Source organism: Idiotropiscis lumnitzeri, chromosome 15 (assembly GCF_059441095.1).
Source record: "Idiotropiscis lumnitzeri isolate Australia: NSW breed Sydney's pygmy pipehorse chromosome 15, RoL_Ilum_1.0, whole genome shotgun sequence".
NCBI classification, from domain to species: domain Eukaryota; kingdom Metazoa; phylum Chordata; class Actinopteri; order Syngnathiformes; family Syngnathidae; genus Idiotropiscis; species Idiotropiscis lumnitzeri.
In genome coordinates this window covers 2,820,760-2,841,651 of record NC_142405.1, presented here as the reverse complement: position 1 = coordinate 2,841,651, position 20,892 = coordinate 2,820,760, and the positions used below count along the sequence as shown (strand labels likewise).

Sequence of the window (20,892 nt, the reverse complement as noted above, 5' to 3'; positions counted from 1 at the left end):
GTGTGTGTGCGCGTGTGTCTTCCTGGGGTTTGCAATGTACAACACTTGCTGTGAATGAATCATCATTGGCATCATCATTGTGCTGTGTTGAAAGGTGCTGTCAATTGTTTTTCTGTTGTATAACGAATTTAGTTTTTTAAATATTCATTTCCCCCAAAAAGTATAAGTCTAATACGTATAATGCACATAGAAAATAATTTCGAGTGTATGCTAAACAACAATTTACATTCTTTTTATTACCTCCATTTATTTTGAACATCACCCGAGGGTCCAAATTAATTAATTGTTGCCTTGAAGGAAAATTCAACAGTATTCTTCTTATTCTATTAAAATGCTTTTACTTATTATTCCTAACCTTTGCGTAATGCTTTGAATATGTAAATCACGTGATTACAGCTCCCCCTGAACACACGAGGAAGTCCCGAGTTCGATTTACTGTGTTTTACTGACACCTAGTGGTCGACATCGGTTACGATAACATAAAGTGAGTCCATGGAGTTCTTGGTTTAAGGCGGAGTTAATAAAAAATGCAATTACGAAGAAGACTGCAGTCTGAGAGACTGAGTCTCAATTATTTAACTTTCAAATTTTTATTTAATTTTCCTCTCAGGCGTTCTCGAGGTCATCTGTTTGGCATCGGAGACCCCCCCTCCAAAATACAAAACTTTTGTGCATTAGAGGGCAGCAGAGAACTTCAGCGTGAGGCTACTCGTGTGCTGTGGCCATACTTGCTGAACAATCGGCTTTTAAAAAAATGGATAAGTTAGGAAACGAGAGACACAAACATATAAACAAAAAAACCACATCATAATTATATTTGAGTAAAAATACAGTAAATAAATCGAATTCTAAAGCTAGACAGCATTTGTATAAATAATTATACTTTGTGCATAAAATATGCAACGAGATTGTTTTTCAAATGGTTTCTTGCATTTTAGTTTGTTTGTTTGAATTGATTCATAATTTATTTGATTTTTTTTTTTTTAAGTTCCCCACCTCTTAAACAAAATGAGCATTCTTTTTTGGGGGGCAACTACTATTATCTATTTTTATTGATCATTGTAATGTTTTCAATGCAGGGTTGCATTCAATCCACTAGACCAGACTTTAAGCTTAAAAAATAGAGCGTTTATTTAGTAGCAACATGTATTCACGGGGGCTCCAGTTAAAATTCTCTATAAAAATGCTTTTGTTTGTTTTTTTTTCTTTACGTTTCAATGTTTTTCTCTCTCTGGAAAAGCCTCCAAAGCACAAACATTGCGAACTGCACAACGACACAAGACGACGACACAAAGCTTACAAAAAGCTCCGAGTGAGAAAAGAGAGGAATTACACGCAGAGAACTGAAAATGTGGAGGAAAAATAAACGCACATGAACTGAATTGAAGTCATTTTGTTCACTCAATAGCCTGAAGAAGCACCTAGAAAGGCGGCAGATCGCATGTGAAGTCAATTTTCAGATACAGTCTTCACATATTTCATGTTGGGAGTACAGCGATGCATTCCTGAGGATGAGATTGTATGCAACCTATACAGTATACTGAACACATGTACTCTATTTACAATAAAGGCTGTGACAATAATTCCACGCGGAAGCTTCGACAGCAAAAGCATGAGGATTGCACGAAAATCAAAATGGCCGCAAGTGGTGTCAGATTCGCTTTTAAATTGAACAGACAGTGGTGCTTTGAGATACGAGTCCTTTTTTGCTTTGACTTCTGAGTGTACATTTGAATTCAGTTCACCATCTGCAGCACTTTGTAGCAAATTGTTAAAAATCCTTCAAAAAGACGCCACACCCCGGTGGGGATCTGATGCCACTTGGTCATCAATATGACATCTGGCATTTCCACTCATTTCGCTGAAAATTGCAAACCAGGTTGGATTTATTGAAAGTCCAAGTGGCCGATTCCGATTTATTGCGACAATCATTTCAATGTGTATTTTCATACCCTGATGTAAACAATAATAAAAAACAATAAATAAATATTAAACATTTTTTTGTCGTCGATTTTTAGGAGGAGGGGGGGCATCTGAAAAACAATTCAGCAATCGAACAGATGTTTGGCATACTGCAGCCTGTTTAGGCAGCAAAAAAATCTCAACCTTGTCAATTTGGGAAAATTACGATTTCTATTGGCGGCCCATTGAGGCATCAAAATAGTTGGGTAAAAATGAATCACAGTCTGGGTTGGTTGCTGCAACCTTTCATTTCTTCTGCAGCCCGTTTAAGCAGCATAGTATTTTGTCTAAAAATGACTCGGAAACAACTGGTTGTTTTCACATTCCTTTTCTACTGTTGTGGTTGCTCTCACAACTACACTCCCAACTGTACCACTTTGCATTCCCAGCGCAGGCAATGTGCAATCAATCACACAATTTGTTGAATTTGTCTGTAAAAAAAACAAAAACATAAAAATCTAACAAATATCGATCTGAAGCCCGTTTAGGCGGCAACATACTTTGACAGCAATGGAACCAAACTACTGCTGCTTGCAGCCACCATCCATTCCCAAAGCGGGCCTTCTTGGCAATAAACAAGCTCAACTAAATCGCATCCTTGCTACCACATTGCATTTCGACACTAGCCCGTTTAGGGAGCAAAGTATTCAAGCCAAAATGAAGTGAGCCCCTGGTGGTTTGTTGTCACTTCTATTTTGGAAACAAATTAAAAGTAAACTAAATTCATGAAAAAAGAATAAGGTGCAACAATCAAACATACTGTATATTTGTATCATACAGCAGCCCGTTTAGGCAGCAAGAAAAGTTTAACGATTAAAATTACCGCTACTTGCCACCAGTAGAGCTGGCATTTTAGGCAGCAGATGTGCTAAACTGAATCCCACCCTTGTTGGGTTGCCACCACATTTGATTTCAACAGCAGCCTGTTTAGGCAGCAAATTATTCAGACCAAATCAAAAAAGCCCAATTTATGAAAAAAAAAAAAAAAGAAAAACTGCTGAGACTATTAAACAAATGTTCACTCTCAAACGGGTGATGCCACTTTATACAGCAACCCATTTAGGCAGCTGAATAGTTTGGCGCCATTATCTGGAGTTGGCCTTGTAGGCAGCCATCTTTTGACGGACCTGAGAGGACAAGCAGGTAGCATTGTTGAAAAGCATCGACCATTTCAAGAACAAATAGCCCCGTACAAAACACAAAGGTGCCAAAGTGCACGCATCTGAGCGAGCGAGCGTGCGTGCGTGTAACCACCTTTTTTTTGTGTGCGCGAGTGTTTGCTGTAACGAGAAAAAGCTCTTGAGTAAAGTTCCAGTTCTTTGTCCAAAGACAACATTCATTCCAAGCCGAGATAGAAAATACAAAAGTCTTCGTACAGTAGCGCGGGTGTTAAAATCAAGACAATGCATGCACACGGACAACTGAAGACAATTTTTTTTTTTTTTTTAAAACCAATACTGTAACACTGTCGGTTTTGCATTTGAAACCTTGTACAAATACTTGTGGACACAAACAATAAAACTTAAAAGAAGAAGAGTCACATGCTCTCACGCGGAAACAAATAAAATAAAACCACAACCGTTATTAACATTTCACATTTTAGCAATGAGGGAGAGGGCGAAAGAGACGAGATGATTGGAATTAAAAGCACGATCGAGGTGGGGTGGGCGCGGTCACGACTGCTGGCCGGCCCAGTGGCTCTCCACGGGCCGCCGCAAAAGCTCCTCCACGTGTCGCGCCACGTCCATGGTGTCGTCCAGGTCGAAGTCTCCGTCCGCGTCCAGCATGGATTCGCTCCTGCGTGCGGGACGGGAAAAGGATGCCGTGATTTGTCCACTTTCGTTTTTTGTTTTTTTTTACCGCAACCCGTTTCGGCAACAGATTAAGTTGGTCCGCCAACTAAGTATTTGTGTAGCAGAAGTCCATGGCAGCCCGTTGAGGTATTAAATCGGTTGCGTAAAAGTCCTCAGAGGGCCGCGCTACAGATGAAGTGAGGGATCGGAGGATTCTTCGTAAAATTAATTATCAGCTCTTTCAATTTGTACAGCAGCCCGTGACGGGAATGAAGGATTTGGTTTGCCACCATCCAGAACTGGCAGCAAAAAAAATTTGTTAGGGTGCTCCTTTACAACTCAACCGCAGCCCGTTTAGGGACGTTCCAAAACGTGCAACGTAGTTGGGCTGAAAATGAATTGTGATTTACTGTGTGAGAGCGAATGGCAGCCTCGACAGGTTGCCGACATGATTGATTTGACAGCGGAATAATCAAATCAACATTATTTACGGCCCTGACTGGCAACTCCAACTGTCTCATTCCTAGAGCGGACTTTTTAGGCAGAGTGACTTGAGTCTCCTTTTCAAGATGCCGCCAACTGATTTCTACTGCAGCCCGTTTAGGGCAGGATAGTTGTTGGGCTAAAAATAAATTCCTTCTGCTTTAAAAATTTCAGTTGAGCTCATTTAGAAAGCAAAATAACTGGGCTAAAATTAATCACATTCTTGGTTGGCTTTTACCACCATTGATTCCTACCGCAACCTTTTTAGGCAGCCCAGTCGTTAGGCTGAAAATGAATTGCGCCGCCGGCTGGTTGCTTTTGCTTCCCCATTGCAGTTTAACGGCAGACAACTTCTTGGAATGACCGCAAATGGCACTCTGGTCTCGTTGCTGCCACTTAACTCATTTACTGCCATTGACGGCTAAAGACGTCCAAAATCTTTTTTTTTTTTTTTTACTCGGCTGGTAGTGAATGAGTTAAGATTTCTTGGACTGCCTATCGATGCAGAAAACACGGGTCGAAAATAATTGCACCCCGAATACTCGGAGGGGCTTCTTACTTGGTGATTTTCGTCAGGTTGGTGCCACTTTCTACATCTACAGCAGTCCATTCAGGCAGCAAATCACAACATTGACTGATTAAATAAATAAAAAATAAATAAATAAATGAAAAATTTAAATTAATTGAGTTGATACCGCGCGGATGCAACGACTCACATGGTTGGGTACAAGCCGTAGGTGTGAGGGTGATTGACAGGTGGCGGAGAGGCGCCGTGATCCATGTAGGTCGCGTTCCCACTTGTTGGATCGGGATTGGCTGTTGCAAACCTTTGAAGAACACACACACACACACAAAAAAAAGAAAAAAGCAATAAGTCCTTGATCCAAAGCGGTCGTCTAAGCAACTACCCGCAGCGTGAGTTCCATGCCCCGCTGCATCATTACGGCGAAGACGGCGGCCGCCGCCAAGACGGAGCGGCGCTCGCCGGCTAACGAGGCTAACTCTAATGATGAGCGGAGGACACGCTCGCTCAGGAGCCTCTCTGCATCTTTTAATTGGCCTCCTCCAACTGTGACAGCTAAGTAATTGGCGATCTGTAATGCAGGATCCGATAGCCGAGGATTAGCTGGAAGGGAAAGGAAAGGGAAGAGGGCGACTCACTCAGGCACCACTTGTTTGATTTGCGGCTTGACGTAGCCATCCACCGCCTTGGCTGCACAGGTAACAGAGAACGATTGTCAGTCGTCAAAACGGAGAAAGGCCTGAAAAGGAGCGACAGTGAGAAGGCGGCACTTACAGAGGGGAGGGGTGTAATACTTGGAGAAGACGTCATCCTTGGGTCTGTCGGGGTAGAGGAAGAGGAGGTGGTTGAGATCGCTGATGCGGTCGGCCAGAGAGCGAATGGTGAAGTCTTTGGTTGTGTAGGGCATGAGGTTCCACACCATTCTCTCCCCTGGAAAACAAACACATCCGTTGGTTTCATAAGGACCATTAGCGTTTTTTTTTTTTTATTTATTTTTTAAGAACTCCAGACTGATCGTGAGCAACACAATGGTTTGAAGCGGTGTACAATAAATCCCCGCCTAGTCGGGTTGCTGCCACTGTTGAGTTCTAAAACTGACGAGGAGACGTAGTTGGGTGAGAAATTAATTGTTCCTCTGATTGCTTTTCACTTTTACATATGTGATGCAGCCCGTTTAGGCAGCAAAATAATTGGGCCCAAATTAATAAAAAGGTTGTTGCCGCTGATAGCCCGTTTAAAATCAATTTTCATGCTGCCACTTTTAATTTGTACCGCGTCGCGTTTAGGCGGCACACTCGTTGGTTATGCATCGCGTCTCTTGCTTCCATCGCTAGCCGTTTTATTTTCCATGAAAAGTGCTTTATTCATGACGTGACGTTGATTGAATTCATTTTCGACTGCAGTCCATTTAGGCGGTACAGTCGTTGAGCATCAACGGTGCCTTCGGCTAATTGCAGCCATGTTAAATATTTACTGCAGACTGTATCGTCCGCAATATTGTTCGACCAAAATGAATAACCGTAAAATCCCGTGAAATTTACGCAACCCGCCAAACCGCCCTTACATTTTTTTTTCTGAACTTGTGTATAATACAACAAAGTATTTCTTTTTTTGCAATCGTAGTAAGCTATTTTTCATTTCTTTACTTAGCGTTTCTCTTCATGTCTTTAACTTTGCAACTGAGGTCAACCGCAGCCCGTTCAGGCAGTTGGCTTCGCATTGTTTGAAATCGCCTCGAAAACCAACCCGAGTCGGTTGGCGGTTTGTCTTTCTGCTTGTGCACTCTCCAACGCCGACGCGCGCTCGTTCAACTGGACGTGGACCTCATACCTGCTTTGTTGGGGTTTTCGGCCACCCAGGCGATCGTGACCCCTCCGATCTCAGAGTCGCTGAAGCGCAGGAGAAAAGTGCCGTTGGGCTTGGACATCAGCATGTCTTGAGCCTGCTGCTTGTTCACAAAGCCCAGGATGGCTCTTGAAAAAGAAAAAGGGAAAGCGTGATGAGAGTATGTCGCCCCCCCCCCCTCCATACATTTGCTCTCCTTTTGATACACACCACACACACACCGGTTGCCATGGAGGAGGTCAACCACTTTTTCCCCCCGCAAGCACAACACGTATTTTTTCCGGTACACTCCACACTGAGAGAACTTGCTCACCCGTCATTCCAGTGCGGCTTGAGATGTTTTTTCGTCAGCTCCATCACGCCGTCAAACCACTGCCAAAATGTGAAGTTTCGACCGGGCAAGCTTTCCTGATGAGAGGCGGACAATACGAAACCTGAACGCACGTTGCAATACACGCCAAAATGCCACGACGCGCCGGAGGAATCCTCATCGACAATGCGCGTTGTTTGTTTGTTTGCGGCGAGGGCGCCCGTCGCGCTGCCGTTATCGTAATCGAATGAGGCATAATTGCTGTATTGTGTTGGCGGCTTGGCGAGAGGGAAAATGAGGTGCCGTCGTTTCACGGCGTGGACAAACACAGCCATTAAGAAGAGGACTAAGCTCATTTCACACGACGGGAGCGTGGAAACGCACTGCAGGGTTGCTGCAAAATGGCGTGACAAATACTTCTGTGAGTGTGAGTGCGGACTAAATGGATCCCTCAATGGAAAACAAGCATGCTTTGCAAATGGCTCAGTAATTCCGGCTTGTGGGAAAATGCAACGAGGAAAGGAAAAAAAAAAAAAAGAAAAACGCCTCGAGGAGCGTCGAATACAACAAGTCATTATATCGTGACTCCAGAGAGGGCAAATCACGAGGAAACTGACTCTGTTAAACTGTGACCAGGTCATCGTCATGTTGCGGTCGTCCTCGATGCTGGTGCTGGAGTTTCCGAAAGCCTTCTGGGCGAGGAAGACCAGGTTCTCCTCGGATAGGCCGCGGTTGCTCTGCACCTCCGCCTTGTACTTCATGTTGATGGCCTCGCACAGCTGAGGCCACAGCACCTTGTCGGGGACCAGGAAAGGCACGCGGCCCTGCGGACGACAAGCAAACACCGAGCGTGGAAACACCGTCAATGTCCTTCACACGGGCAGTAGGCGGGGTACGCCCTGAACTGGTTGCCAGCCAATCACAGGGCAAGACAAAGACGGAACAACCGTCCGCTGTCATACTCACACCTGGGGACAATTTAGAGCAGGTGTGGGCAAACTACGGCCCGGGGGCCACATGCGGCCCGTTAAACCTTTTAATCCGGCCCGCCGAACTTGAAAAAATTTTTTCTTTTCTAAATACTCTAGTTTTTTTAAAGACATATATATTGTGGTTAAAGCGTTTGTTCACTTTCATTTGAAATATTCTTTTTTTTTTCTACGATGAGGTGAGGTTACCAAAACACTCCATCCATCTGCTCCTGGTCCGGCCCCTCGGTCAAATTTCAGAACCCATTGTGGCCCGCCAAAAAGTTTGCCCACTCCTGATTTAGAGTGTTCAATCAAGCTACAATGCATGTTTTTTTTTTTTTAAATGTGGGAAGAAACCGGAATACCCGGAGAAAACCCAATGTCCAAACATGCACGCAAAACCACGCTAGCTCATCCGTGCTGACAAATAAATGATAGCGTGTTCAGGAACACAGCTGGGGAATTCCGTGCACTACATCATCGTCGTATGTGACAAAACGGACCAATCACGAGAGAGAATGCGCGACGTGTTGCAACACGTCAGTCACATGATCATGTGATCGCAAAAGATGAAACTATAAACTTGGAAAAACTGTCAAACCAAGCAACTATAAAAAAATAAAAATCAGCGCATAAAAGGCCCGGTCTACTTCCTGGAAGAAGTGAGCCGAGCGTGGGACACTTGCAAATACGTGACAATCAGTCGCCCTTCGGTTATTAATGCCAGCGCCTCATTCAACGACACATGCCAACAAAATTTCACACTCGGACCCATGTACTTGTGTTACAACACCACTCGCCAAAACGCCGGGCGGCCCGCGACCGAGGAAGAACTGTTTGACCCCGAAGGCGGTCTGCAGGTTTGCCATTAGAGTCGATGAGTCACCACGTCACACGCCGCTGAGCGCAGCGGGCGACTCATCGACAGTGTATGAAATGTTGCCGCCCGCTGAGGCGAAGCAGACCTGAAAACCTTCCGCAGGGCCTCCATGCTGCTGCTGCTGATATTTCTGTGTCTCTCTCACCACCCGCGGGTCATGAGTGACGTTTAAAGATCGACTTATGAAGGAAAGTTTTCAGTTTTTCACCTAGAAGAGCACTTCAAGAGCGCCGTACTGCCTCGGTTTCAAATCAGAAGTTGAAACAGTAACCTTAAAATGCAAATTAACACCCTGTCCCGGATTTGAAAGCCTAAATTTAATTCTTGACTTGAAACCCTAACCCAAAATTGAAACTCTAACTTATCACTCGGACTCCAAAGAGCCTCACGTCGGCTTCACCGACTTACTAGATGGACCGTTTGCTTGAATTTTGAAGAGTGCATTTTTATAGCTCAAGAGTTTCTCGTGTCGTCTGGATGTGAATTGAATTGAAAAAAGGAGTACATGCGAGTACTCACGGGCTCGGCAAAAGCGTTGTCCCACAGCACCGTCGCCGTGGCGTTATTGTCTTGGCTCCCGTGGACGATCACCACGACAGGCAGCGACAACGTCTGCGGACACGTAACCGACGGCACAAGAAAGGAACATCAATCTTTTCAAATGCCAAAACATCGGATACCACACTTGAATGTCTGATAGCTTAATGCTTAAAAAAGAAAAAGAAAAAAAAAAACTTTTTTTTTTCCAAAAATTTTCATCGGTGTAACACAAGTCAAAACACTTCCACCAACGGATATTTGAACAAAAACGGCGCAGCAACAAATATAGACAGACAATATAACAATGCATATGGGAAAATGACATTACTGCAGTTAACTGAGTCGACTAGCGATGAAATTCTTCTTGGTGCATTACGTAAAGTACGTCTATTATACTGCCCCCTGGTGGCCAAAGACACACACACCAGAATAAAGGCAATTTGAAATTGAATTTCCATTCATTCAAGATGCTACTCTTTTTAAAAGTTGCTCGTGTTGACTCACCTTCACTTGGAAGACGAGCTCGTTGCCTCCGACGCTGAACTGCGACTCAAAGAGAATCGTGAACTTCTCCTCCGTGACCGACTCGGCTCCTCTCCTGTCCGACCGCTTAATCCTTTTCAAGGACTGCATACACGAGACATAGATCAAATCTAAAACTACGGATTTGTCCCAAATGCACAAACGAATTTTGCATCGAGTCATGAGTCTTTGTACATTGGACAAGCTCAAAAAATGACTTTTTTTTTTTTTTCTGTACGTACAAATAAAGGTCTCCCTCAAATCGCGTCCGAGGCTTTCGAATAAACCAATAAACGCCCCTGGTCGCTATTTGAGGCGACACGGTAAAAAGAGTGAGCAGCTTTTTTATCCGAGCGTGACGGCTCGCATAAAGGACCCTCACCATGTTTCTGAAGTGAGCGCTGAGCGTGCCCGTGGTCTGGTGATACTCCATCACGCAGTTGTTGTTGAGAATTTCCCCGCTGCTGTCGCTGCAAAGAAACAGGAAGAAAATAGCATCGAGGAGCCATCCATTAGATGTATTTTAACCACGCACTTGAGGATGGGTCCACTTTTCAAATTCTAAATTGCATTTTGTGGGCGAGCAGGCAAAACACGTTGCCTGCGAGGAAGTGGGAAAAAAAAAAAAAAAAGACAAGATAATGGTGTTATTGTTCACCGATTTAACTGCTGACGTACTCCTGCTGCGTTTGGAATGTGGAACAAGGCGGGCGAACGATGCTAAAAGGGGATTCTGGATGGACTCCTCTGAGAAATTGTTGGAGTTCCAGTCACGTCTGTGTGCCGATGTGCGAATCGAGCGGAATCCAGGACAGACTCATTGGAAGCACCAGTGCCGGGAAAATCATTCAGAAATTGTCCCTGAATTGTGCATTTTCACCAAAAGAACTCGGACCGGGACTGAACTGATCACCAGCCAATCACACTTCACCAAATTTATTTGGCACGTCGTTGACTAATGACGTGAAACATTTCAGCCTTTTTTTTTTTTTTTAACATTCCCATTGAAGTCCATTTGGGTGGATTCTGGTTTTGACTTGCATTATTTTCATGTACATGCGCTTTGAATATTTTTTGTTCAAGGAATCCAACCAAAAACATGACAAAAATGTCAATAGTGTGTCCAAACGTACTTCCTGGTGTTCTCGTTCTTCAGCAGCGACTTGGCCTGCTGCTCGCTGATGATGGTCGCCTTGACCTGCGGCGGGTTCATGTGCACGTTCAGCTTGCCGCCGACCAGGAGGCGCACGGTGGCGGCGAACTTGGTCTGGGTTTTGAGCACCTGCGGCGGCTGTTTCTCGATGATGAAGGTGCTGACGGTGGGGCGGGGGGGGTGGGGAAATCAGACACGTCAGCTTGTTTTTTTTTTTTTTCATTGAAGTGAAAGTCAAGGTTTGAGTAGTTCCTGTGTATCACGTCACCATGGCAACTAAACGTTTTCATCATCCAATTATCGTAATGGAATATACGGTATTCTGTTGACTACTTGAGTCATTAACCTTATTCACGCGAGACCAATTTTGAGCCCTTTAATTACATTTATTTAAGAAGCTAATGTTATAAGAAGAGTTGGAAGCATTTGGGGATGGCATCATGTGTTTTTTTTTCTTTGCTACCTTGTGACCAAGGCTGAGATGATATCGGTGATAGTGCTGTTGAGTTCATTGAGGAGGTCTTCAATGGGACCCGGGATAGGCAGCTGTTGTCTGAGGTGCTCCGCTCTCCGGATCTGTTGCCGGTTCTGCCAAATGGTTTCCGCCAGCTTCTCGCACCTAACACGCACACGCAAGAGAGAAAGTATTCATCATTCGGCACTTATTTTTATTCCATTCTCGCTGACCCCGAGCCAAATTTCGATGTAGCACAGAGTGAACATGCACGCACAAAAAAAAATGAACTTTGTCCGCCATCATCTCAGCGGCAGTCCATAAGAAGCTGGTAAAGCGACCACCTCGTACGGAATGGAAACTCACCAGGACTGAAGGATGTCCATGCCCCCCTCGGGCGGCCCCCCGTTGCCCGCCAGCTGTTGCCGTCTCTTCCACTGGATCAGCTCGTCGTCCAGGATGAGCGTCTGCTGCTTCCTCAGCAGCTGCAGCGTCTTCTGGTGCTTCTCTGCCAGGTCCTGGACGACAACGACAGCGTCAGCTTTTTCCGTTGGCGAGGCTCTCGTGCAGCAGAAGTAAGAGAAGAAGAACAAGTCCAATGGATACCAGTCTGTACTTCTGTAGTGTGTTGGCCTCCCTTGTCAGCCATGCCTCCACGGTGGCTCGCTTGCTGAGCAAGGTGGGCTCTCGTAACTGTCGGTCAGCAGGGGGCAGTGTGGCCAGGCTGGACAGCTGAGCTAAAGGACATTTGAAAGAGAGAAAATTAATGGATTTCTAAGAGCTTCTTCAGAGGCAGTTTGCCTTTTAAATGGGAAAAAAAAAAGCCGGATGAGAGCAGCGCTTGTTGATGTTTTGCCATCAAGGCAGAGAGGCTCACGTCAAGTTCAAGGCATCGTTTCAACCTTGACGACTTGCTGTTGGAAGACGACATTCTGCAATTCCGTGAACTGGACTTGTTTTTGTGCACGCATTTAAAATGTGAAGTAAATATTTTTGAAAAAAAGTCTGTGAGTTTTCTGAATGTTATAATTTACATATTAAAAGCCTCCACACAGTTTCTCCAATCATGTCTCTGTGACGGTGGCAGATATTCGCTCGTGCTGCTTCCATTGTTTTTCTTTTTTCTTTTCCGTCACTCTGATCTCCACTTCTGCAAGTAAAAGCCGCTCGCCGTGTTCAACTCCCTACATCTGAAATAGCGATAGACGGATTATCGGCCGGGCTGATATTTGACATTTTTCCGATTATCAGCATCGGCCTTTTTTTTTTACTTTCAAGGCCGATAAATTCAAATCTGGTTTATTTTGGCTCGCTGCAACACACTTCTCTCTCTCTCTCTCTCTGGTGTGCTCGTGGCCCTGCCAGCAGAAGCAGATTGGCCTGCCCACAGCACCATCTCATTGGATCCTTGTAGCAGCCAATCAGCAGTCAGTTGCCCGTTTGCTTTTTCACCTCACTACGGGAGTGGTCCCATTTATTTTTATTTTTCATTTTACGCCTTTTTTCCGCACACGAATGTCGACTTCAAATTTCGGTTATCGGCCTCCATGACCACTAATACTCGGTATCGGCCCGTATCGCGACGCTGAAACTTATTTGCCTTTGTAGATTTCCCCCATGACGGACGGGTGCGTCCTTGTCTCACCTTGGATGCGCAGGCTCTCCTGGTACTGGATGATGAAGTACTCCTGGTTGTGCTGGAGCTTGCGCAGGTCGTTCTCCGTGTCCTGGGTGAGCAGACGAAGCTCCTCGAAAGCCTGGTTGATCTGCTGGTACTTCTGAGACATGCTGTCCAACATTCCGCCCACCGGAGAGCTGGACTGTTCGGTTGCCCGGACGGGGAAAGAGAGTTTGGAAGCGCGTCATGTGAGAGAAAGTGGGAAAAGAAAGCAAGATGGACGGGGATGCGAACACTGACTCGGATGAGCTCGTGACGGTGAAATCCATAAATGCAAGTCTGAGTGCTGCATAATTGCGGTCGGTAAGATAACGACTAAACGGTGTCGAATCAGTCCACATACTGTCTGCTAATAGAAGCCAGGAGTTAGCGAGATTCAGATGTTCGCGCGCTGCTGGCTCGACGCCTTTCATAACTCGTGGCGTGCAATAAAACATTAAATATTTGATTTCCATGCTTTGCGACTGAGTTGTGCCAGGTCGTTGCAGAAATGATTGCTGTGAAATAAACGCTTACTCGGTTTCTCCGACACTTTGTAACATTTTAAAACTCTGACGGGATTCGCAAACACGCCAACGTGAAGGCCGAGCGTCACACGTCTGATTAGGTTGGGTTAAAACAATTAATGTTCCTAAAATGCAAACAAATAAAACTCTGATGGATTGTTAAGCTAAAACTAAAACCAACAAGCACATGATCATAGTATACTGCATTTGATTGTTTTACAATTTTGAATTCCTACATTTCTGCTGGACCTCAGAGAGCTATAGACGATTGACTAATGTGAATTTTGTTTCAGGAATCACGGGGTTCTCTGTGTACGAAGGCCCAGACTGTAAATTACATGCTCCGTGGGGTTTAAGTCTATCGACTTATCCGGTATAAAACCTGATCCTGCGTTCCTCCGATCCGCTCCTTGTCTATTTTAGCGACGCGTAGGATTGCATCAGAATGTTTCCAAAGACTTTTGAGTTCATTCTGAATCGAAATGAGCGCCTGTGTCGTTGCGGCGTGATGGATGAAGCGTGTGTGTGCAGTTTGGCACCCACATTGGTGGCCTCCCGCACAAGCCGCTGCTCAGTGTAGAGGATGTGCTTGATGCAGCGCACCAGCTCCAGAGGACATCGGTCATACGTGCTCTGAAAGACAAGGAGAGCATGTGCCGTGGTTAAGGTCTCGTTAGCCCCTGACGAGGCGAGCGGCGGCCGCGATCCGCACTCGCCAATTTAGATGCATCAAGGAGCTTGTCGGGGGGCCCGGCACGGCGGACACGCAAGAACTCATTAGAGGAGCCTAATGACGGCGCTCTCGGAAGAGCGGCGCACTTCATTTCAAGCGATCATTAGCATACGAGCACTCGGCGGCGTTTTACATGTTGACGCTATTACAATTCAACTTGGATTTCTTCCCGATTTACGGATGCTTTCATTTTTTTGCAAAACCGTTAATGACTCGGAACGGTCGGTAAGAGTGAATGGTTGTTTGTCGATAGTTGCCTTTTGAAGGTTCTACCGTTATCTTCATTTGAGTTTCGAAACATGCGCGCAAGAAATGTCAATCAACGCATGCCAACAAAAGTTCCCAAAGCAAAATGAAGGGCGGCAGAAATCCGGGAATCCAGCTTCGCTAAGCCAATCCCCCTTCGCCCAGTTTCGCAGCCGGGTTTCCGGGAGGCGAGCGCAAGGCAAGAGAAGAATGGATTTTGAGAGCAGGGATCATAAATAGCAGTGCTGGCCAACTACCAAGGGCCGCACTTGGACTGTCCTCTTGTTTTTCTTCGCAATGGATACAAACTGTTCTGAAACATGTGGTGCTCTTGTGTGCACGCTTTCCAAAAAACATCAACAGGGGGATGTTGAAAGGGACGGCTTGTTCTGCTGCAGATACAATTATGTGGCCGCTTTGTATGGAAATTCACGTCGTTCCAGAGGGCACGCTTGCCGTATTTTCCAGACTATAAGACGCAGCAACAGCAACAACATTGCTAATTAAATCAGAACAGACACAAGTGAAAACATTTTCTTAGATTTATTTATGCGTATTTTCTGAACTCTGGAGCGCCCCTAGTGGCGAAAGACAAATCCACAGAAAATCCCCACCGTTTTATTGGCCGCATTTTTAATGGTTAAAAGGACACTCGGGCAATCGTAAATTTTCTCCATCTTTCTTATCATCAACGACCTACCTTGAGTTGGCTGGCGTAGTGTCCCAGTTTGATTTTGAGCAGGAAACCGTCCTCGCCCACTTGGTGTTCCGCCTTGTTCTGCAGCTCCTGGATCAGCCCATCCAGCAAGCGCTTGGCCTTGAATTCCTCTTGCGGGTTCTCCAAATCGATGTTGTCCCTGTGCGGGGACACACACACGCACGCACACACAAGGTGCTCGCTAGTTGAATGGACGTCAGTAAATATGCAACTTATTTGCTGCATTCAGTCACATTGTCACACGTTGAAACCTTTGAAGGAGTAAACTTGACCTGCCAAGCAAATAAAAAAAAAAAGGCAAGTTATCTTTTGAAGAACACGTGGAAATGTCCTGATGGAGCCGAAACTAACCACTTCAAGGCAAAATGGTAGACTCTCTGTCTCTTTTCAGGCATGAGTTTGCAAGACTTTGTGCGTTTACTCACAAAATGAATGCTGCCAAGTCAAAGACACTCAAGGGGATGAATTTTCAATGTGACCTTTTGGAGTTGATAAAGAGTTTTATTGTGTTATTTTTTTTTGGGGACAAAAACTCAAGCTGGGAAAATGTTTGGTGAAGACTCTTTTACCAACCTGGAATGATTGAGAAACAAGAGCAGTGACGGCATGGCTAGATGAGACACATGCTAAAGCTTTCGATGCTGTTCTGCGGTCCGCGGGCTAGCTAGCGGACGTCGTACAAAAAGTCACGGCCTCACTCAGTTTTGTGTTTGTGTGGGTTGACATAACATCACGCGCTAGCTAGGTAGCGGGTCCTCATAAAGGAGAAACCCAAATACAAAACACAGGACACTTCAAGGAATATATATTTTTCGTAGCTAGCTAGCTAACGTCATGCTGTATTGGTAGAAATTTATTCAGAAAACGCCTTCATATATTTTAATAATATATTTAGAAATTCTATTCAAATTGTGAATAGAAATGATGACGGAAAAAAATAAATCGGATACAGCCATTAACTCGGAATTGGACCAGCAACCACAGTTCCAGTGTTATTAATTCAGGGTTGTTAGCTAAAAGAGGGACACATAACATGCGTGTAAATCGCCCTCAAAGAGGTCTTGAGACTCACCAGAGTTGGCCCTCGATCCACTGCGACAGATAATGGCGCACTTCGATGGGGAAATGCTGACCGTACAGAGATTGCATCTGGTGGAGAGCATCTCCCTGGAGCTGCTGGGCCTGGATCCAAACTGCCATCTTCAACACCCTGCCGCCGAGAAGAGAAGACAGGAAGGTTGGTCGAGGAGAACGTTCAGTGGCTTGAATTAGGACAAAGAAGAAAATACAAAGCGAATGTGAAGAACTGGCGGCCGGGGATAATTGAATCAAGTTGATCCCTTCCAAAAGTTACAGTCTATTAAGAAGTGAATTCCTTCTTTGTTTTCTCCCGAGAGCTGCCGTGGAAGAAGGAATTCTGCACTAAAAGACTGAAACGATGAAAGACATTCATTTAATTGGTCTGACGCAAACTGCAAGGGGGAGATAATCATATCATCAAATGAACGCTTAAAGGCTATTTGGACCCGCTGTGCATCATGTCCTCTTTCAATAACATCCGAACACCGATGCTATTGCTAACGTTAGCCTCTTTTAAATTGTTTGTTAGCATACATCGACATGTACTCTTACGAAAGCAGAGCTATGCGTAAATAACCAATGTGTAATGTTTTGTTTGACAACAACATCAACTGCTTCAAATCAAAATGGAAGGCTTGTTCTATTTCGGGCATGGCCCTTGAGACTTTTTCGTGAGTCTCGTTATCCACAACATCCACCCGACTTTGTGTAAATCCAGTGACACGCCGTGCATTTCACACGTGGGCCTTCAGTGAAGTCCTACTTGAATAAATCCTCCTCATAATCGCATCATTTATGACACCTCGGCTGGAGAAATAACCTGCCTGGCAACACGAGCTAGCTGAATTCTGATTGGATAAAAACAAAACAAAAAAAACTCTCACCTAAAAAGAAAACACAAGGATATAATATGACATCAATGTGAAAAATATGATCATTTTTTTCTTGATTATGTTAGGCCAGCAGAGAAGGCATTTTCAGGCCTTAACCGCCCACCACTGTGTAAATTGGGGAAACTGGTGACGAGGGCTCATCCTACAGGATGGGAGGGGAACTACATGATAACTTTGGTCCTCTAAAGCGTCTGCGTTTCAACCTAAGATTACTTTTTAGTTTTTCTTCTCGATGGGGAAAGGCAAAGCACCCGCACATAATTTTAGTTCCAGGCTTTCTGTGAAGACAACATTTCGAACCGCAAAAACAAGACCTTGCGTCGGGGTCACTTCGGCGGTTGGTTTACCGTCAATACGCCTACTTGTTCTTCTCAAAAAGTGTCCCATAGCCGTCCGCGGTAGGCGTGTGATGAGTGCGTGGGGATGTTTGTGGTTAATGTGGTGTCGGTGGTTATACTGTGACGTCCTCTCAGTCTGTAGCTCGCAGCAAACGCGTACAGAACATAAAGACTTTCAAGTGGAACGACATCCCATGACTAAAACCCAAAGGATCTGATGACTGGGACGAGTGAGCCCGCGGGGGGTGAGGCTTCCATTCAGAGAAAACTCCCAAATCGCGTGGACGGTTCCAATTATTCTCCACTGGGCATACACCCAAAAATGTTCACACAATAATCATAACTGAAAAGTTTCTTGAACCTTTTTTTCGATTCACCGCATCATCGTTACGATCTCGATTGTCCAAAATGTGAGCCATAAGGTGCAGCAGTAAAAAGCACGAGCGCCCATAATTGGACGGAGGTAAAAAAAAAAAAAAAAAGACAAACCAGAGCGCACATGACATGAAGTCACTTAAAATAAATGTCAACTGCGTCTGCACCAATGTAGTTATTTGATAAATAAAAGGTATATTATTATATTCCAGACAACACATTGAACATTTTGAAAAGTTGCCATTGAGTACTACTACCTTGGACGTACGGCGCAAACAAAAAGAAACACAAAAAGACATCGAGAGAGACAGATGGATGAACCTTGAGTGCAGAAGGTGAAGTAGACGAGATGAGCAACACTGAGCGCTTAAAGTAATGACAAACACATTCTTCATAAAAGAGGTAGTAAACCTTGAAATGCCAGAAGGTTTTTTTCTTTTTTTTTTGTCTTCACCAAAATGGTGAAAATAATCTGCAAGGAGATGACAAAACATGCACTCCCCCCGCCCCCCCCCCCCCCACACACACACACGAGAGATGTAATTTACACGTGCCGCGAAAGCCCAACAACATATAATTCAAGAAAATTGAGACAATTTCCCAAAGTGGCTACAATGGGGGGTGGGGGGGGGGGACAAACAAACATAAAAATTGCTACTAGTCTGAAATATCCACACGAATGCAGTACTATAAATAGAACAACAACACATAGAACTATAAACAATTTGATTTCATTCTTATGGAGCTTTTGATAGATTAAACTTGAGGGAAAACACGCACTGTAAGACGAAGTTTTGCAAAAAATTTCCAACCCAAATGTGAACCGGCTTGACTTGTCATCACCTTCGTTGTCTCCCATCGGCGTGCAACATTCACGGCTCGGCGGTGGCATGTCACACGCGCGTTTAAAGCCCAGCGGGGAGGCGTTTTCTCATTACACCGCAGAGGGACTCGCAATATGGTGGTGCAGCAAAAAAAAAGAAAAAGAAAAAGAACCTGCACTCGAGAGCCGCCGTCACCCACTCCTTCCTCTCAGGGAAAACTGCCATTCATTTAACGTAAGCACTTCCTGTGAGGAAACTTGAGGTGCCACCCACCATTCCGAGCGCGCTCCTTCACGACACGACGACAGCAACACTTTATTTTGTGTGTGTGCGTGTGTGTGTGTGTGTGTTGAAAGCTCATTCTGGTTCTGTTCAGAAAATGTCGATTCAAACCGACATTTGGGGCATGATAAGATTTTTTAATTAAATGCCAACGCATTTGTCATCAACAACTGAATGTCGAAGCAAATCAAATTAAAAGAAGCTTTTCTTAGCCACAGGCATTCGATATCGGGAAAATAATTATGAAAAAATGATTAGGATGTTAAAAAAAAAGTGCATGCCTGCTTTGTCCATAAGGGGAGCAAAAAACATTAAAACAAACGTAATAAAGCAATTATACCTCCTGACCTTAACCGCGGGCCAATTAAAATATCCGATAAAACCGCAGAGCTAAAGATATATTATAAAAGTTTAAAAATAAAATGCTTAAAAAATGTTTTAAAAATTGGGGGAGGATATCATCTGAATTTGCAGAGAATAAAAAAATATTTTCCAAATTAAAAGGCGCAAAAAAAGTTCTATTTTGAAAATGCTTTGTTTCCATGTTTAACTTTTTCTTTGACATCATATAATTACATTTCAACTTAATTAAAAAAAATTCAACAAAACTTTGGTTTCCGAGGAAAGGCAACTATGATTGTGTATAGATGATTTTTTTTTTTTCATGACATCGATTTCCCTGCTCCTTCGCTCTCTAATCAACTCGCATACAACCACCCACACTCTCCTCGGTAGCATTTTGTCTTCGTTGCACGCTGTCACAATTTTCTAGAATTCATATCATGAGGCACCACTGTATTACTTAATATAATGATTCAATTAAAAAAAAAAAAAAACACTGCACATGAATGTTCAATTTAAATAGAGCCGAACGAAATTTTTAAGCCCTGAATCGCTGCATCACACACACATTTTCCAAAATACCCCTCTTTTATTTTGAAGAGGGAAAGTAGCTGAGGTTTTCTGATGATCGCCACCGAGGATCAAAGCGACAATATAGTTCAAGCTGAACCATCACGGGAGGAGGACAGAGGCCTCTTGTTGCTGTAGCGTGTCGACACATGACCTGTAAACGCGGCGGACCGCTTGAAGGGAAGGGCTGCGACAAATAACGCTTTTGAAGAAGAAACACTGGAAGAAAGAGGAAAAAAATTCAAAAAAGCTTTTTAAAGACAACTGTTGTGCCAGTCGCCTCGGGCCGGGGGGGGGATACGTCCCACAGGAAGAAATCACTCATTATCTCGGCAGCTTATCGGCACGCACGGGCCCAGAAGCGTGTGCAAATGTCGACAGGTGTCCATTCGACGTTTGGCACACTTTCTAATGTGGAAAAGCATTTAATGACGCTCACAAGAGCGGGGAAGGCTCGCCATGTCGTCCGCTTGACACAAAGGTTATCTTTTGATAGGTGCTGACCTTCAACGAGCGTCAATTACAAATATGTGCACTCATGTGTGAGATATTATTTGACTCAATTAGGAATTTAATTTAAAAAAAAAAAAGTAATTTAAATTTTTTTTAAATTAATTAAAAAAAAAATAATTTTTAGATATGCGCCGCGTTACGAGCCAAATTTTCCAAACCAACCGACAGGTGGATCCGCAGCCGCGAGCTTCATGTGAAAACATAGTCAGGCAACTTAAGATAGAGTGGTGCCTTGAGATAGGAGTGGAATGCGTTCCTTGACCACACTTGTAACTCAAAACTATCGACCTATCTTTATTTACATTTCGCTGAAAGCTGTCCTGGGGCAGCTTATAAGCGATAAGTGGAACAAACAAAA

General features: G+C 44.3%; 1 protein-coding gene across 2 annotated transcripts in view; it reads right to left on the bottom strand.

Annotated features, from left to right (window-relative positions):
* Positions 1 to 1,106: 1,106 nt before the first annotated feature.
* stat5a (signal transducer and activator of transcription 5a) overlaps positions 1,107 to 20,892 on the bottom strand; it is a 34,314-nt gene continuing 14,528 nt past the window's right edge. The window contains exons 2-19 of one of the 2 annotated variants that reach the window (XM_088316228.1): positions 16,390 to 16,579; positions 15,300 to 15,456; positions 14,164 to 14,253; positions 13,082 to 13,256; positions 12,043 to 12,173; positions 11,803 to 11,954; positions 11,446 to 11,601; positions 10,963 to 11,142; positions 10,212 to 10,299; positions 9,812 to 9,934; positions 9,287 to 9,379; positions 7,534 to 7,740; positions 6,920 to 7,014; positions 6,592 to 6,734; positions 5,536 to 5,691; positions 5,400 to 5,451; positions 4,955 to 5,065; positions 1,107 to 3,759 (exon numbers count right to left, since the gene is read on the bottom strand). In XM_088316228.1, the coding sequence (XP_088172354.1) occupies positions 3,636 to 3,759; positions 4,955 to 5,065; positions 5,400 to 5,451; positions 5,536 to 5,691; positions 6,592 to 6,734; positions 6,920 to 7,014; positions 7,534 to 7,740; positions 9,287 to 9,379; positions 9,812 to 9,934; positions 10,212 to 10,299; positions 10,963 to 11,142; positions 11,446 to 11,601; positions 11,803 to 11,954; positions 12,043 to 12,173; positions 13,082 to 13,256; positions 14,164 to 14,253; positions 15,300 to 15,456; positions 16,390 to 16,517 (2,361 nt within the window). In that variant the 5' untranslated portion in view covers positions 16,518 to 16,579 and the 3' untranslated portion in view covers positions 1,107 to 3,635. The remainder of the gene's footprint in view (positions 3,760 to 4,954; positions 5,066 to 5,399; positions 5,452 to 5,535; positions 5,692 to 6,591; positions 6,735 to 6,919; positions 7,015 to 7,533; positions 7,741 to 9,286; positions 9,380 to 9,811; positions 9,935 to 10,211; positions 10,300 to 10,962; positions 11,143 to 11,445; positions 11,602 to 11,802; positions 11,955 to 12,042; positions 12,174 to 13,081; positions 13,257 to 14,163; positions 14,254 to 15,299; positions 15,457 to 16,389; positions 16,580 to 20,892) is intronic. The other variant, XM_088316227.1, reaches the window with a different exon arrangement.